The 18,296-nt window shown below is 45.6% G+C and overlaps 1 protein-coding gene across 5 annotated transcripts in view; it reads right to left on the reverse strand.

Annotated features, from left to right (window-relative positions):
- Nucleotides 1-18,296, reverse strand: part of LOC127566444 (scavenger receptor cysteine-rich type 1 protein M130-like) — an 83,160-nt gene that overhangs the window by 13,340 nt on the left and 51,524 nt on the right. For all 5 annotated transcript variants that reach the window (XM_052008866.1, XM_052008871.1, XM_052008870.1 and 2 more), the window contains 5 exons: nucleotides 17,156-17,461; nucleotides 14,916-15,215; nucleotides 12,412-12,714; nucleotides 6,582-6,878; nucleotides 1,240-1,554 (listed from right to left, as the gene is read on the reverse strand). In XM_052008866.1, the coding sequence (XP_051864826.1) occupies nucleotides 1,240-1,554; nucleotides 6,582-6,878; nucleotides 12,412-12,714; nucleotides 14,916-15,215; nucleotides 17,156-17,461 (1,521 nt within the window). The remainder of the gene's footprint in view (nucleotides 1-1,239; nucleotides 1,555-6,581; nucleotides 6,879-12,411; nucleotides 12,715-14,915; nucleotides 15,216-17,155; nucleotides 17,462-18,296) is intronic.

Genomic DNA, 18,296 nt, shown 5'->3' on the forward strand with positions numbered 1-18,296 from the left:
TAAAAGCAACATCGTGCATTTCATGTGGGGTTTACCTTCACCGAATAGTTGGTTGACACCTGTGTTTTCTGGCTGTCTAAGCTCCGGTCGCGAAAAATAATTTCTCATCACTGATTCTATCCAAAACCATTTTGTCCTGGTTTGTCTCAAGGGATACAGCGAGAATAACTCAGAGGTTAATCCGAGCTACTTCTTCCGTACCTTCTGTGGTCAATTTTACTGCATCCTAACGAAGAAACCACCACGCTCTCGTGAAAACGGTGATTCTCCACTTTCATCATCAAAGGGAAGATCATTCGGAAACCGTCAGTCCATATGAAGGGCCTCGACTGTCCATTTCCTTCCACAGACGCTGCCTGACCCGCTGAGTCCCGCCAGCTTTTTGGGTTTTGTTCCAGATTGCAGCATGTGCAATCTGTTGTGTCTCCCTCGCTCTTTCCGTCCCCTCTGCCCAACAGGCGCACATATATACTCATTCTACACTGATTCAGTTTTATTCTCCCTCCGTTACTCTCAACTTTCCCCAAACTGTACTGGTCACCGACACACTGGAGGCAATTTAGAATTACCAAGTAACCTACCGATGCGCACTTCTTTGCGATTTCAGAGACAGCAGGAACGCCTGTTATAAATGGTCACTGGTAAGCATCAGACAGAGATAAAGAGATGCCAATGACAAAGGGAGATTAAAATTGCAGAATATCATACCATATCGCCATACTATGGGAAGGATCTGACTATGCCAGAGGCTTCAGACAAAATTCACTAGTATGCTTACCGGGACTGCAGGGCTTGTGTTATACTGCGAGTCCTGACGGGTTGTGACTGTTGTCCGCAGATTGAATGTGGATGAGGAGTGACCTCATAGTGACTGACAAAATTATGAAGGCCATAGATAAGGCAGATGGAGCAATCTTTTCCCCAGGGTGGGTGAGACTAAAACCAGAGGTCATCGGTTTATGGTGAGAGGAAGAAGTCTTGAAGGGGGCCTGACGGGCAACTTTTTTCACGAGGAGGCTGATGTGTAAATGGAACGGGCTGCCAGAGAAAGTGGGAGAGCCGGGTACACTTCGAAAACTTCTGGGCATTTGGACTGCTACGTGGTAAGGAAAGTTCTGCAGAAATATGGGCCAAAGGCACGATAATAAGGTAAGCTCACGTAACCACTTTGGTCGGCGTGGACGAGTTGGGTCGAAGGGCATATTTACGTGCTGAGAAGAATGTTGGTGTTGAACTTACCGGAACAGATGGCACTTGCATCTTCTCCGTGGTTACAGTTGTGCTGGCCCCAGAACCTGCTGCCACAGTGCCACAGAACAGACTCGTACCCGCGACAGGCAACGTCATCTAACCAGATGGGTCCTGTCCCCCTCCCAAAGCGAGCGTGAGTTGGAGCCGAAATGGCGTACCCGCAGCCCAGAGCTCTGCAGATCACCTGGGCGTCGAGTAAACCCCAGTGGTCGTCGCAGATGGTCCCCCACTCGTCGCCGAAATAAATCTCGACCCTTCCGGCACAACGGTTGCTCCCATTCACCAGTCGCTGCTGCATGTTTTCTGATTGGGGCAAGAACGGACAAGCAACATGGTTGAAACTTCAAAGCGCAACGTACCGCAAATACCCGACGTCTGATTTCAAGAACAGAACACTCGATGCTGGAGGTACTCAGCAGGCCACGCAGCATAAGATATTGGAGAAGAAATAGGTCATTCGGCCCAGCTTCTCTGCTCTGTCATTCAATCATGGATGACTTTTGAACTCTTATTTTCCCCGTGAACCTTAAACCCCTTACCAATCAATAAACTATCCATCTCCGCCTAAGATACACTCAATGGTTTGGCTCCTACAGCTCTCCGTGGCAATAAATTTCACAGATTTGACATTCCTTCTCATCTCAATTTTAAAGGGACGTCCCTTTACTCTTGAGGCTGTGCTCTTGGATCCTAGATTCGAGTTCTAATGGAAACACCCTCTCTACCTCCACTCTGTCCAGGTCTTTAGTCTCCGGTATGTTTCAATGAGATGCCCCCAACCCGCAGCAGCCGGGTAGAGAAACACGATTTGACGTTTTAAATCACTGACTCTTCTTCACAACTCATTGACCTGAAGCTTTGATTCTGTTTCTGTCTCCACGGGCGCTGACTGAGCTGCTGTGCATTCTTTGTTTTCAGGTTGATCCTGAAACGTGGCTTTGCTTCTGCCGCCATGGGCGCTAAATGAGAGATCCGAGTACCCAAACCACGCTGCCAGGGGGGAGGCGATGAGAGCAGATGCAATAGTAGCATTGAAGCATTGAGACAGGCACCTGCATGGGCAGGGAATGAAGATATATGGACGATGTGCAGGCAGATATGCATTTTAAAACGGCATCATGGTCGGCACTGATATCGTGGTTCGAATGGCCTGTTCCTGTATGCGTTCTAAACATTCATTTTATTCGACGACGACATAACCCGGTACTGAGTGACTGGAGGAGAACAAGTAGGTAGCAAGAACTGGTGGACAGCATTGGTTCCCTTATAGTTGTGGACACAGATCTGTATTATTAGACAGTAAGTATTATTACTCTGCACAGAGAGAGGCAAAGGTTAATCGCGGAGAATCGGCATGCCGTTCTTGAAAGAAGCAGAGATATTGGACGAATTTGACGATTCTTGCGGAAGGGTAATAATGTCTATGAGGGTACTGTTGATGATGTTTTCCGCATGGACTTCAGTAAGGGCTTTAACACATTCGCACACGGGATAGCAGCCCAAACGTTTGGAACCCTTAAATTGAAGGCAATTTGGCAAATTGGATCCTACTTTCGCTTGGCGATAGGAGGCAGAAGTTAAGGATCGTGCCTCACGCGACCCTTGTTGCCTGACGGTTTGGATATGAATCTCGGAGGTTTGGTTAGTAAGTTTGCAGGTGAGACGAATAGTGGCGGTGTTCTGGATTATAAGGAGGGTCAGCTTAGTCTAAAGAACGACACGGAAGGAACGACATTGATTAGATGGTAAAATGTACAGACGAATCGCAGATTGTTCAATCTTGAAAATATGTGAGGAAACGGATTAATAAGGGAAGGGTGTACACAATAAATCATAGAGCATTGGGAAATACTGATGAAAATGGGACCCTGGTCTGCATCCCCAATGATATTCGATGCCGGTAACACGTGTAGTTAAGGTGGTTAAACGAAGCAAATGGAATAATTCCCTTCATTAATAGGAGTATAGAATATAAAAATAGGAAGATTAGAGTACAACTACATAATAGCACATATGATACCACTACTTAATAAGCTAGTATTACATAGTAGCTAGTTCACTGTGTGCACCTCTGATTGGCACAGTACAGGAAGTTATGATGACACCGGAATTGATGCACAGGAGGTTCACCAAGCTCCTAGTACTGAGCATCAGCAACAGCCTGTCCTGGCCAACCACGCAGACGCCACGGCCAAGAAAACTCACCGGCGTCTTTACGTCCTCAGGAGGCTAAAGACATTTGGGAGACAGGATAGGGTGGCTTTGTTTTGCTTGATGGGGTGACGAACACAAAATATGATGCGCATTGACAGGGGAGACAATGCCAAAGTTCCTCCTTGGGAGATCTACACACCACTAGAGGCATGGGAAGGAGAGGTAGATGGAGCTTGTTTTCCCTTCCCCGTCCCCCACCCCGTGTTCCTCTCTAAAACTGATAAATCTGCGTTAGAGAGACGTAAACATTATAGAGGCAGGATGGAGATGTAAAAATGTTAAGCTGATAACTTCATGGTGAGGGAAGGAAGTATTGAAGGACATTTGCGAGGCAATTTTTAAACCGAGTGTGGTAGGTACATGGAACGACGAGGTGGTAGAAGTAGGTATGACAGTGACGTTTTAAGAGGCATTTTGACAGACACACGAAACAGGCAGGGAGAGAGGGATATAGACCATGTGTGGGTGGATGGGATCAGTATCGTGGTCGGCACTGAGAAAAAAACTGGAATTGGGAAAAAACTGAACAGTGATGGAATAAGGTACCTCAGAACAACGAAGCTATGTTTATGACATGAACTCAGAAGGCTGCTGGTCAAGTTCTGGATGCTGGTATTGGTACATACAGGCATTGCAAAGACATGCTGAGTAAACGTATGTCACCGATGTGTGGGTCCATGTCTGTATACAACATGGAACATACAACAGTGCAGCACAGGAACGGGGCCTACAGCCCTCTTGTGTCAGTGCCGACCATGATATGAATCTAAACTGAGCCCACCTGCCTGCACATGGTCTATACCTCTCTGCTGTCTGCCTGATCTTGGTCCTGGACTCTCCCAATACTGGAAACATTCTCTCCAGGTCCACTCCATCCAGGTCTAAAACTGCTTATAATACTCCAAATATAGTCTGACCAGCGCCTTCTGAAGCCTCAGCCTTATATAATTACTTTTATATTCTGATCCTCTCGAAATGAATGCAAACATTTCGTTTGCCTTTCTTACTACTGACTCAACCTGCAAGTTAACCTTCATGGTCTCCTGCGCAAGGACTCCCAAGTCCCTGTGCACCTCTGACTTCTGAATTCTTTCCCCATTTATAAAAGAGTCTTCGCCTTTACTCCTTTTCTAAAGTGCATGACCACACACTTCCCTGCGTTGTATTTCGTCTTCCATTCCTTTGCACATCTCCCATCCTATCCAAGTCCTTCTGCAGACCCCCTGCTTCCTCAAAACTACCTGTCCTTCCACTTATCTTTGTGTCATCCGCACACTTGGCCACGATGCCTTCAATTCCGTCATCCAGGTCATAAACATATAGCGTGAAAAGTAGCGGACCCAACACCGACCCCTGCGGAACACGACTAGTCACCGGTAGCCAACCAGAAAAGACCCGTTTTATTCCGCATTCTGTTCGTCAGCCAATCTTCTATCCATGCTGGTACCTTTCCTGTAATGCCATGGACACCTCTCTTTTTACCAGCTTCATTCCCGGCACCTTGTTAAAGGCCTTCTGAAAATCCAAGCAATCAGCATCCACTGACTCTTCCTGCCTATCCTGCCTGTTACTTCCTGAAACAATTCCAAAAGTTTTGCCAAGTAACTTCTCCCCTTCAGGAAACAATGCTGACTTCAGCCTATTTTATCGTGTGTTACAAGTACCTCGACACCTCATCCTTATTAATGGACTTTTAAAATCTTACCAAGCAGAGAAGTCATGCGAACCAGTTTATAATATCCAGTGTTTTGCCTCCCTCCCTTCTTAAAGAGTGGGGTGTTATTTGCGAACTCCCAGTCCTCTGGAGCCATTTATGACTCTAGTCATTCTTGAAAAATCACTTCACTGCCTCCACAATCTCTTCAGCTACCTCTTGGGATGTAGCCCATCCGGTTCAGGTGACTTACCCTCCTTCAGACCTCTCAGCTTCCCAAGCACCTTCCCCTTGGTAATAGCGACGATACTCATTTCTGCCTCCTGACTCCCTCGAACTTCTGCCATGTTGCTGGTGTCTTCCACAAGGAAGACTGACGCAAGATACTGATTCAGTTCGTCCGCCATTTCTTTGTCCCCCTTTACTATTTCTGCAGCGTCAGTTTCCAGCTGACGATCAGCATTCTTGCTTCTATTTTTACTCTTCATATCTATGTAAAAGCCTTTTGGTATCTACTTTTATACTGTTGGCTAGTTTACCTTCATGTTTCATCATTTCTCCCCTTATTGCTTTCTGTTGCGTTTTAAAAGCTCCCCAATCCTGTAGCTCCTCGCTATTTTTTTTCGCAATAATTGATGCCCTCTCTTTTCATTTTGTGCTGTCTTTGTCTTTGCTTGTTGCCTCATCCTCCCTTTAGAATGCATCTTCACCTTTGGGATAAAATGATGCTGCGTCTTCCGAATTACTCCCAGAAGCTGCTGCTATTGTTTCTCGTCCGTGGTCTCTGCTGGGGTTCCAATCCAATTAAATTTGGCCAGCTCCTCTCTCATGCCTCTGTAGTTAACTTTACTCAGTTGTAATACCGATACATCCGATTTTAGGTTCTTCCTCTCAAACTGAAGGGTGAATTCTATCATATTATGATCTCTGCCTCCCAACGGATCGTTCACCTGAAGCTCTCTAATCAAGTCTGGTTCTTTGCACAACACCAAATCCGGAATTGCCTTTTCCATAGTTGGTTCAACCTCAAGCTGTTCTGAAACGCCATCTCGCAGGCATTTTACAATTTCCTTCTCTTTGACTCCAGTGCCATCGGTCCCATTCTCTTGGGATCTGTTCCATTCAAGTAAAATCAGTGCATTCAATACCAACCTGATTTTCCCAGTTTACCTACATATTGAAGTTCCCCACGGCTAGCTAACATTGTCTTTCTTACATGCCTTTTCAATCTCCTGTTGCAATTCGTACCCCACATCCTGGCTGCTATTCGGAGGCCTGTATATAACTCCTGACAGGGTGTTTTTACCCATCCCAATTCCTTTCAATAAAATCCGGATCTTCAAATCTTCTTCAAATAATATTCCTTTCATACAACATAATGTCCGATTGACCGCATAATTCGTATCAGACATCATTACGGTGTTTCAGTAATACTCAGCGAAAGGTATGTTGTATTATGTACCTGCAACAGATAGTGTAAGGACGTCGCTGAACGTTGAGTTGTAGTTCCGGTTTGCCACGAATGTCTTGTACGTACAAGTATAATCACCTTGATCGGCCATGCTTGTATTCAAGATGGTAAACTCCGCAAAACTGCCAAGCAGTTCCACTCTGGCAGCTACGACATTTTGTCCTTTATATAACTGAAAATCCGTCGGCCGGTACTGTTTTGGTGCGGTGCACACTATGGTGAGTGCTTGTCCCTGGGGATAAATTGTAAATTGGTTCTTCATTGAAATGGAAGGTTTCTCGGTCGAACCTGAAAGATAACAGGGAGGTCGTGATTATGATAATCGATTCGGTGTTATTATTTAGGATCCATTGCGGTGCGCAATAGTTATAGTGCCACAAAGTTAAACAGCAACTAAGGAGACACTTCGCCCCAACTCTGTCATGCTGACTGCGATGGTCACCTGATCTCGTCCCATTTCCCCGCGCTAAACCCACATCAGTCTACACCTTCCCTACCCACGTACCTCCCTTCTCTCCTCTCCCATCAGGTAGAAGATACAGGAGCCTAAGGGCACATACTGCCAGGCTCAAGGACAGCTTCTATCCCACTGTGATAAGACTATTGAACGCTTACTTTAAACCTTGAAATGGACTCATGACCTCACAATCTACCTTGTTGTGACCTTGCACCTTACTGTCTACCTGTAATGCACTTCCCTGTAGCTGTGACGCTTTATTCTATACTCTGTTATTGTTTTAACCTGTAGTACCTCAAAGCACTGTGTAATAACTCAATGTATCTGCACTGTGTAATGAATTGATATGTCCGAACGGTATGCAAGACAGGTTTCTCACTGTAACTCGGTACAAGTGAAAATAATAGACAAACACCAATACCTGTCTAAATGGTTTTTAAACATTGCAATTGTACCTGCTTCTACCACTTCCTTGGGCAGCTCTTCGATGTACACACACCACCTTCTGTGAGAAGAAGCTGCCCCTCAGATGTTTCTTAAATCATTCCTCTCTCACCTTCAACCTGTGCCCTCTCATGTTATACACCCCGACCTGAGAAAAATAACGTGACTACCCGCTTTATCTCTGCTGCTCGTGATTCTCTAAGCTATAGAGGATTAAAAACATCATGAGGGACAGAGATAAAGCGGATATTCACGGTATTTATAGCTTTTATAAAGTCAACACCTCAGCCTCCTATGCTGCAGGGAAAACAGTCCGAGACTATCCAATCTCTGTTATAATTCAAGACGCCCAGTCCCTGTAACAGGGGTCTTTACTGCACCCTTTCCAGTTAACATTGTTGATTCGTAAGCTCCTGAAAAATTGGTTCCACGCTAACGTCTGGATTTGTCAGTGTGGATTTTTGCATATTCGCCTGGTGTTGGCTTCCGCCGAGTGTTCTTGTTACCTTCTGCATGAAGAATACCTTTTGGCAGGGCATTTGGCTGCTACAATTAAGCAGCAGTGGAATTAAAACAAGGGGAGACATTGAGAGAAAAGGCATTGCAGAGATGCCGCGGAAAATGTGGATGGCGGGGGAGGGAAGTACGGAAATTCGCATGGGCCAGATGGGTTAAGTGGAATTTCTCTGTATCGCAACAAATAAAGATGAAAGTAAAATCGAAACTTTTCTTTTCTCCTTTTGAATGTGTTGGATTAGCGATTCCCGCACAAGCCGGGTGCTATCATGAAACCGGCCTGCAGAGGGCAGGCTAGAGTTGGTACAAATGCCGACTGGACTCCTCAAACGAACGGCTGTCATTTGGAGAAAGTTGTAATGAGAGAATCCGAAACTTCCCAATTCCTATTACCAACATTACTCGAGGTAAATTAAGCAGATAATGTGGTGATTCTCCAATTGACAGGATGTGATTAGCCAAATTTCAAATTAATTAACCGCAGAACAATGGGACAGAATATTATCTACCAGGCCTGTGCAAGACACAAGGACAGACGGGGTTATTTCGATGACAGCAGAAAGTTCAATTAGACATTAACAGGCGAAGCGCCTGCAAACATGCCAGCTTAAATATAATTCACTTCAAGCGAAAGCAAGAATGTGCATGTTTGATCCGAAATGAGTGGAACTGGATACCATTTGTATGCCGCCAAGAAGGAGACAGTAATCGCAAAGATGAACGTTGAAGTTTCACAAAAGCCCGCGGAAAATAATGAAAATATAAAATTGCAATGTTATGTTGTATCGACATTGCAGCCTGGTACAATATGTTCCACATGCTACACAAATCCTAGTTCACCCAAATAAGACACACTGAGAAGCAGTTTTGGACGCCGGTCCTTAATTTAGAACTAATGTCGTTGGAGAGAATGACGCATATTCCTTTCACGAGTATGCGTACATCACGAAATAACTTTCAAGAGGACGTAGAACTTAGTACCATATTTTTATTGGAATATGGAAGATTAAGTGGTGATTCCGTTGCCATCTTCGTTAAACAAAGAACAGCAGATCCAATGCATGCAAAGAAGAAGCACCACTTAACTGGGGAAATGTCTAGAAAGTAGCCGTAAAAAGAACACATATTTTCAGCAGTGTTTTGTGACATCGTTTTTTTTTATATTCATTCAAGAGATGTGGGCTTCGCAGGCTGAGCCAATATTTGATTGTGCATCCCTAGCTGGTTTTCGGAAGGTGCGAGTGAGCTGCTTTCTGGAACCAGTGCCGTCCTCGAGGCGTTGGTGCACCCACGATGCTGATAGGGAGGGTATTCCAGGATATTAAGCTAGGGACATCGACGTCACTACGATAGACTTCCAAGTCAGGTTGGTGCTGGCGGTGTTCCCAGGCTCCTTGTCCTTCTAGCTGGTTAGAGGTTGTGGGTTTGGAAGGCGCTGTCTGGGGAGTACTGGCGAACAGCTTCACTGAATCATGTGGATGGTACAAACTGCTGCTAATTTGCTTCGGTGGGGGATTGAGTGAATATATCTGGATGTCAATGAAAATTTGGATCTTTCTTTAGCAAACCGGATTTGACATTGTCATTTGAAGCCTGCATGTCAACGTTTTATTCATCGAGAGTGATGAATTGACACGGGAGAATGGTGGGTGGATTGCATTTATCACAAATTAGCCACAACGTTAAAATCTGAAACACGTCCTGGGGGTTAAGGGCTCAATTTATGTTCCAATTATAACTCGCAGTCGATGATAACGCTATAAAACAAGCCAAACTTAAATGGCACAACAAGGAAGTAGACCTTTCGCTCACAGAGTCCTGTTGCGGTTGGAGTTACTATTGGTGAATATCCCTTTAAGACATAGCACAGTAGTGAGTGAGAGTGTGTGTGTGTGTGTGTGTGTGTGTGTGTGGCGTGATTACGACAACATGAAACGACTTGATGACGTTTTGCAGCAGGCAGAGACAGAGGAAGAGAGAGAGAGAGAGAGAGAGAGAGAGAGAGAGAGAGAGACCCCCTGCCAGCTGGTCTCTGTATCGATGGATGAAAAACAATAACTGTGTCTGTCACTACAGCCCACGTATGGAATTTTGGAAAAATCCAGTGGAGTCCACTTTGTCGTTAAGCTGTAGTGGGAAACAGGGTATTTGTGTGGACGGCCACCATACGAATGTTTTTCGAGGTGGCAGATACTTCGGCTCAAAGCAGTAGAGTAGTCACTGCTGAGCAGACACTTGGAACTCGTAATTGCTCTACATTTTCTCTTCAGTCAACGGTGGTTTTGCAGAAGCCTTTGCTCACGTTTCACCTTATGGCTTGCTGAACTGAACTTTGAGAACCATTCCTGGACTTGGAGTTTGGGAATTTGCCACACACACACACTTCGAGTTTAGTTATTGGGGTTAATGTTTAAGATCTAACATTTTCACTTCGAACATTCTAACATTTTTACTTCTATTTTTTTTCTTATTATCATAAGTATTTATTAATAAAAAAGTTTTAACACTTGTTCATGACTCGGTGTGTTTGTTTTATTGCTGGTGCGTCAAGGTCCATTCTCACCATCAAGCACCCACACCTGCAGGATGAGGGACGAAGATAGAACAGATAGAGTCATCGAGCCACACAGCACGGAAACAGACCCTTCGGTTCAAATCCTCCATGCTGACCAATATGCCCATCTAGCATGCACCCACTTTCCTGCGTTTGGTCCATATCAAAAGGTATGTGAGAGTGGGGCAGAGAATATTGTCTATTTGGACGTCAGCAAAGCCTTCGATAAAGGTCCCACTTTGTAAGCTGGTCTGGAGGGTAAGTTCCCATGAACTACAGTGAGGTAGAAATTGGCTCGGAGGTAGGAAGCAGAAGGTGGTGGTTGAAGGTTGTTTCTCGCAAATGGAGGCTGGTGACAAGCGGTGTGCTGCAGGGGTCGGTGTTGGGATTCTTGTTTTTCGTGATTTATACGAATAATTTGGATGCAAATTCAAAAGACTTGATCAGTAATTTTGCAGATGACAGGAAATTAGGAGGAGTTGTTGATGATGAGGAAGGTTAACGTAGATTGCAGAGGGATCTTGATCAGTTGGGGAAGCTGGTCGAGGATTGCCGAATGGATTTCAATGCAGTTCAGTGTGAGATGATGCAAAGCCAAACCAGCGTAGGACATACTACGAACGGTAAGGCACTAGTAGGTGTAATCGCACAGAGGGACCCAGGAGTACAAGTGCACAGTTCTTCGAAAGCGGTGCCATAGATAGATCTGTAAGCGAAATAGGCGTTTAGCACGCTGGTCTTCATCAATCAGTCCATTGGGTATAGCAGTTAGGACTGTGTTGCAATTGCATATGTCGTTGGTGTGGCCGCATTTGGAGTCCAATGTGCAGTTTTGGTCACCCTGCTATAGCAACGATGTGATTAAACTGAGAAGGGTGCATAAAAGGTTTACCAGGATGCTGCCAGGACCAGAGGGCCTGAATTACGGGGATAGCTTGGCCAGGCTAGGTCTAATCCTTGGAACGTTGGAGAATGAGGGGCGACGTTACAGAAATATTTAAAATTATGAGAGGCATAGTCTTTTCCCCAGGGTAGCGGAGACCAAAACTAGGGCGCATAGATTTAAGGTGAGGGGAAAATATTTGAAAGAGAATGAAAGGACAACTTATTCGTGCAGCGGGTCGTGAGTATATGGAACGAGCTGCCAGAGGGAGTGGTTGAGGCCAGTACAATATCATCATTTAAGAAGCACTTAGAGAGATACATGGAGGGGCGGGTCTCAGAGGGATATGGGCTGAACGAAGGAAATTGACACAGTGGTCAGCATGGACTTGTTGGGCCGAAGTGCCTGTATTCGTGCTGTGTTGCTTTATGAATCTATATCCCTCTAAACATTTCCTCTCCTTGTGTCTGCCCAAGTGCCTTGCAAATGCTGTAATCGTTCCCGCCTCCACCAACTCCTCTGGAAGTTGGTTCCAGATATGCATCACCATCTTGGTGAGGAAGTTGCCCCTCAAGACCCTTTGAAATCTTTCCCCTTCTCACTTTAAACCTTTGCCCTCTAGCTCTTGGTTCCCCAACCTTGGTTAAAAAAAGTCTGAGTGCATTCACCCTCATGAATTTATTCGCATCAATAAGGTCAACGCTCATTCTCCGAGGCTCCGAGGTATAAAGTCACAGCCTGCCCAATCTCCCCATAACTCAGGCCAGAGTTTTGTCACACTGTGGTCAATCTTCATTCCAGCTTAACATTCGGTGGAAATCTACAAGATCACCGGGAGAACGAGTAAACGAGACTCAGGCATCAGTGAGGTGGCGGCGCCACTATCTGCGCCCTGATCGTTTATCTTCTGAGTGAAATTTAGTATCAACATGTGACAACATTAACAAGAAGTCAACAGGGTACTCACTTGATATAGATATCTTCACCCGGTCACTGTGCGTTGACGTGTAGAGGCGGTTACCAATGGTAACTTTGAACATGCAGGTATAGAAGGATTCCTGAAAAGTGGTTATGTTTTCAATGTTCAGTGTCGCGCTGGAAGCTGCAGTTGGCCCAACCGAGTTGATGGGCCCGGATTCGCCGACTTTGTAGAGGTAAAACGTTATCTCTGCGAACATGCTGGAGGCAGAACAGCGGAAATTCACATTCTCCCCAGGCACGAATACGCTGGACGCTCTCAGCACGGTGATCAACGGTCTCTGCAGTTTATCTGCAGCGGAGGGAAAACAGTGACCAATCTCGTGATATCAGTCGCCCATCTCCATTCGTCCCGGTATTGCCCCACTGCTCCTATCAGTGAGAGCCTTCGGTTAAACAGAAAGAGTGACGCCTCATCTAACCGCTTAACCAATTACATTTGTACGAATAAACGTGGGCATCCATTGGAGGCCTGTTTCAGGCTCCCTCGTTTATATTACCTCTCAGGACGATGTTACCGCGCACACAACCCGGAAGCCCGTGTCCGAGCACTCGTACCCAATAAGTCCCGCTCACCGGTCACCCTTGCAGTCTCTGATACACACTTGCACCCGGCATAAACGACACCTGGATTTAATCACTTGTTCCCGAATCGTCAAAATCTATGGGTTGTGTGGCCCCAAAATAAATGACTCTACCCTTGCAGGTCGCGTCATCACTTGATTGAGCCCAGAGTACTGCAAACCCACCCCTGTTGGCCTGCTTGCCGTCACAACATTAAAACCTCCCTATTCTCATCTCTAAATTTCCCTCACATGTTTCTATTTCAATTTGATCTTGGTGGGATCTTTGCCTATGCATATGCATCTTCCTGCTGCAGTTGGCCCTAATGCAACCATCACATATAAACATGGATGTACAAGAGGTCATGGCTTTGTAATGGGTGGGAAGTTTAGGGGAGATGTCAGAAGGAGGTTTTACACCCATAGAGTGGTTGGTTCATGGAATACGCTGCCTGGGGTGGTGCTAGAGGCTGATACGTCGGTCAAGTTCAAGAGATTGTTAGATAAGCATACAGAGGAATTTAAAATAGAGGGATATGTGGGAGGACGGGTTTAGGTAGTCTTCGGTGTGGTTTGCACAACATGGTGGGACGAAGAGCCTGTATTGTGCTGTGTTGTTCCATGGTTCTATGTAAACTATCATCCTCATCGCCTGTTCTCTTACAGAATAATCCAGCATTAATAAATTCCCTTGTAAATATTCAGTTAGTGAGCGGATTTTTTCTTTCCGTTCCTGATCTCCAACTTACTGAGAAGTTGCTAAAGGAATTGAGCATGATGCAATATACTATGTTCTCGTAGAGCCATAGAGAAGTTCAACACAGAAACAGGCCCTTCGGCCCAACCGCTTCATGCCGACCACGGGGTGTCCACCTAGCTGGTCCCAATTTCCTGCGTTCCGCCCATATCTCCCTCGGCCCCATCCATCCAAGTGTTTCTTAAATGTTACCATTGTACCTGCCTCAACCACCTCCTCTGACAGTTCGTTCCAAGTACTCGCCACCCTTTCCGCGAGGAAGTTGCCCCTGAGGTCTATTTTAAATCGTTTCCCCCTCACCCTAAACCTATGCCCCCGAAATCTGGACTCCTCTACCCCAGGGACAAGCATATTATCATCCAACTTATTTATGGCTTTCATAATTTTAAACAACTGTATCTTTTCATTGTCCTACGTTCCAGGGAATAAAGACCTAGTCTGGACACCCTCTCCTTATAGCTCAGACCTTCGTCTCCTCGCAACATCCTCGTAGATCTTCTCTGCGCCCTTTAGAGTTTAACCACGTCTTTCCCGTAACAGGATGTGAAAAGCTGCACACAGTGCTCCAAGTGTGGCCGTGCCGATGACTTATACAACAGCAACATAATGTTCCAACTACCATACTCAGTGCCCTGAATGATGCAAGCCAGCCTGCGAAACGCCTTTTTCACACCTTGTCTATCTGTTCCGCCGGCCATTGATGGAGAGTATTTGGCTAATCGAGTCTATGCCCGCTGTCCGGCAATCCAATCGCCTTTCCCCTGCAACATTGTATCATGAATCTCCACCCCACCGGTTTTCCTACCGTTCATCCAGAGGAGGGGGTATTGAGAACATGCAAAGAACCTGCTAAACTTGAATTGGGATGCGGCAGGAAAGGCAGGGCACTCCGGGGAAACCTGCCCGGTTAGGGGGAGAATATTCAAACTCCACAGAAAAGGCACCAGACGTGATGATCTATCCCAGGTCTACGGAGCTGTGATACATTCTTATTTGCTTACTCTATGTGCCGTTCTTTACTCTGTCACTTTAGATAGTACTTCCGCTCCTCTCAAGACAATCAGTAATCAATTAAAACACCGCCCATCATCCAGCGATCAACACATCCGATCACAAACGCCAGTGCTCCACGGATCCATCGGATAAATGCCAAAGTAAATTGACTCTTTTTACCTGTCACGCTCACTTTCACAGAGTCGCTCTCCGTCGAGTTGAATATGTTTCCCGATCGCTTCAGCTGGTATGAACAGGTGTAGTTTCCATCGTCCTCATGTGTGATATTGGCGATGGTAAACGTCGCAGAGTATGCCGCCGATGGCTTGTAAATCACCGGCTGAATATCGCTGACCTTTCGCAACAGGAAGATTGCTCCCATGAAAATGGAAGGGGCCGTGCATCGCATGCTAACATATTCACCGACTGAATACTGGGCGGACTCTCGGAACAACTGAATAATTGGTTTACTTGGCTGTTCTGCGGAATTTGCAACATTTCAGAAAGGAAAGGAAAGAGGCAGAAGTAATCAGGAATTATGTAAAATCTATTCAACTTTATAACACAGAGAGATACAAATGTGCCTCCAGCGGATCGTTCTGAATATGCGAATCAATCCTTCTTTTCCTTGTCATTTTATCCCATATTTCCCAAATCACTTCCTGCTTCCAACGCACTCTGCATAAGACGCCTTCTTGAGCAGTAATTAAGTTGGCGTCTTCAGCTTTGTCCCACCACGAGAGAAGTATTTATAGTTGGGCATTGTGTGAAACACGATCTTATGATTCCTCATCTAGTCTATGCATCGCACCGAAATGTTGCCTTGCATTAGGTACTAAATAAAGAATTTACGAGGTTCCCCATGGTATACTCATCCAGAAAGTCATGATGTTTGCGATCCATGGAAAATTGGCTATGTGGATTCAAAATTGATTGCCCACTGAAGGCAGAGGGTGGTTGTATAAGATGGTATTCGACCTGAAGGTCGATGACCAGTGGTATTCCGCGGGGATCTGATCTAGGATCCCTGCTCTTGGTGACTTTTACGAATGACGTGGGTGTTGAAGTGGAAGGGTGGGTTGCTAAGTTTGCAGATGACACGAAGGTTGGTGTTGTAGTAGATAGTGCAGAAGGGTGTCGCAGCTTGCAACAGGACTTAGACAGGATGCAGAGCTGGGCGCAGACATGGCAGATGGAGTTCAATCTTTGGAAGAACGAACTTGAAGGAAGGGGATATGGTTAATGTCAGGATTCTTAGCAGTGTGGGGGAATAGAGAGATCGTGATGTCCAAGTACATAGATCCCTCAAAGTTGCCGCGCAAGTTCATCTAGTGGTTAAGAACGCGTATGGTGTGCTGCACTTCATTAACCGGGGGATTGAGTTCAAGAGGGAGAAGTAATGTTGCAGGTCTATAAGACTCTGGTTAGACCACACTTGGAATATTGTGGTCAATTCTGGTCACCACATTAGAGGAAGGATGTAGAAACTTTGGAGAGTGTGCAGAGCAGATTGACAGTGATGCTGCCTGGACTTGACAACCTGTCTTATGAGGAGAGTTTGAGCGCGTTCGGGTTTTTTATCTTTGGAGCAACGGAGGAGAGAGGCGACTTGATAGAGTTGCGTAAGATTTTGAGAGGCACAGACAGAGTGGACAGCCAGCAATTCTTCCCCAGGGCAGTAATGGCCTAGGAGCAAACCAGAGGTCACGGGTTTAAGGTGCGTGGAGGAAAGTTCAGGAGAGATGTCAACGATAGGTCCGAAGTAGTTTTTTTTTTACGCATCGGGTGGTGGTGGTGGCCGATAGAATGGGGTTAGATAAGAGGTTTCTGGATAGGCATATGCATGAAAGAAAAATAAGTGTTATGGTAGGTGAAGTAAGGGGAGGTAATTAAACGTGGATAAGGTTTATAAAGGTCATCCCATCTGTATTTTATGTTCTCTCTGTTCTAATTGCTTGTAGTTCAGAATGAGCGCCTTGATTCAAATTTGTCTGTAAATGGAGAGATAATTACTTTGATGCAATGCGTGTATAGGAACAGTCGAGCGATCTGTGTTGAATATTGGGCAATTGTATTGCCTGCCAGACCCGTTCGGCTACTGCTACATTACATCGTGTGTATTATAAACACCAGTAGCCAGAATATTGTATCTAATGGCGATCTTGCCGCCTCGAGAGACTCGGGTTCAACCCCGACATCCGCTGGTACCTGTGTCGTATTGAACGCCCTCCCTGTCAACCACGGTTGCTCTCTTTCTCCGAACCCCCGACTGCTGATTGTCCTCCCATAAATTCCACACTGACAGTACGGGAGGTCAGGATTGAACGCGAATCGTTGACGAAAGATCATCTGTGCACGAACTTGCAATGAAACATTAGAAGACATGACCGCTGCCGATGCCAACTTGGGTTGTAACTTACCTAACACAGTAACCTTGATCCTGTCGCTTATCGTGGAATTGTACCACTTTCCGTGTCTCTGTAGTTGGTACATGCATGTATAGTATCCGGTCTGAGTCATATTTATATTTTCCACGGAAAACGTGACGTTGGAGTAGTCTGCATCTGCTATCATGGAAAACTGCCATTTTGGATCGCCGACATTTTGCAAGTGGAACGTTCCCCCCTTAAGGTAACTGGGCGAAGCGCATTGAATCCTCACAGTCTCTCCTTGCGCAAAGATGCTCGATGATCTCAAGAGGTCGATGTCGGGTCGCTGCGGAGTATCTGGCATCAAGGGAAATAAAGTCTCAAACTGAAGCTGTTTCTGAGCATCTGCTGTATTGTGTACAACTGTTATCGCCCCATTACGGGAAGGATGTGGAGGCTATGGGGGGGGGGGGGGTGCACCAAGAAAAAGTTCACCAAGATGCTCCCTGCATTAGAGGGCATGTGCTACAAGGAGAGACTGGACAAACTTTGATATTTTTCTCTGGAGCGTAGAGGGCTGTGGGGAGACCTGACAGAAGTTTATAATATTATCAGATGCACAGATAGGGTAGATAGTCAGAGTCTATTAATCCAGGGTAGAAATTTCAAATACTAGAGGACATAGCTTTTGGGTCAGAGGGATGAATCTTTAGGGAAATGAGAGGGGTAAGTTTTTTCTTTGTGCAGAAAGTGGTAGGTGGCTGGAATGGGCTGCCATTGGTGCTGATGGAAACCGCCATGGTTCGGACCTGGTGCAGGCAGGTATGTTCAGTTTAAATTGGCATCATTGTCGCCACAGACCTATAGAGCCGAAGGGCTTGTTCCTGTGCTGTACTGATCTATGTTCCATACTTTAAAGTGAGTGGGACCTACTTCTGGACAGCTATCACGCAGTCAGCAGAATTAGAAGACGCAGTGTGTTTAAAACGAAATAAAGTTAGTTTTAGTAACTGCAATTGAATGATCGGCACATCATTTCTAAGTTGGTTTCATATGTAATTGATCATCAATCAAAAAAGGAAGGCCTCCCGGTTTATGACAATCACAACGAGTTCCACTGGAAAATGGAGGAACGTCGCTTCATATTTCTTACAGCTAAGCCTTGTTGCAAGTCATAGGATTCCATATGGAA

This window comes from Pristis pectinata, chromosome 41, assembly GCF_009764475.1.
Source record: "Pristis pectinata isolate sPriPec2 chromosome 41, sPriPec2.1.pri, whole genome shotgun sequence".
Classification (NCBI taxonomy): domain Eukaryota; kingdom Metazoa; phylum Chordata; class Chondrichthyes; order Rhinopristiformes; family Pristidae; genus Pristis; species Pristis pectinata.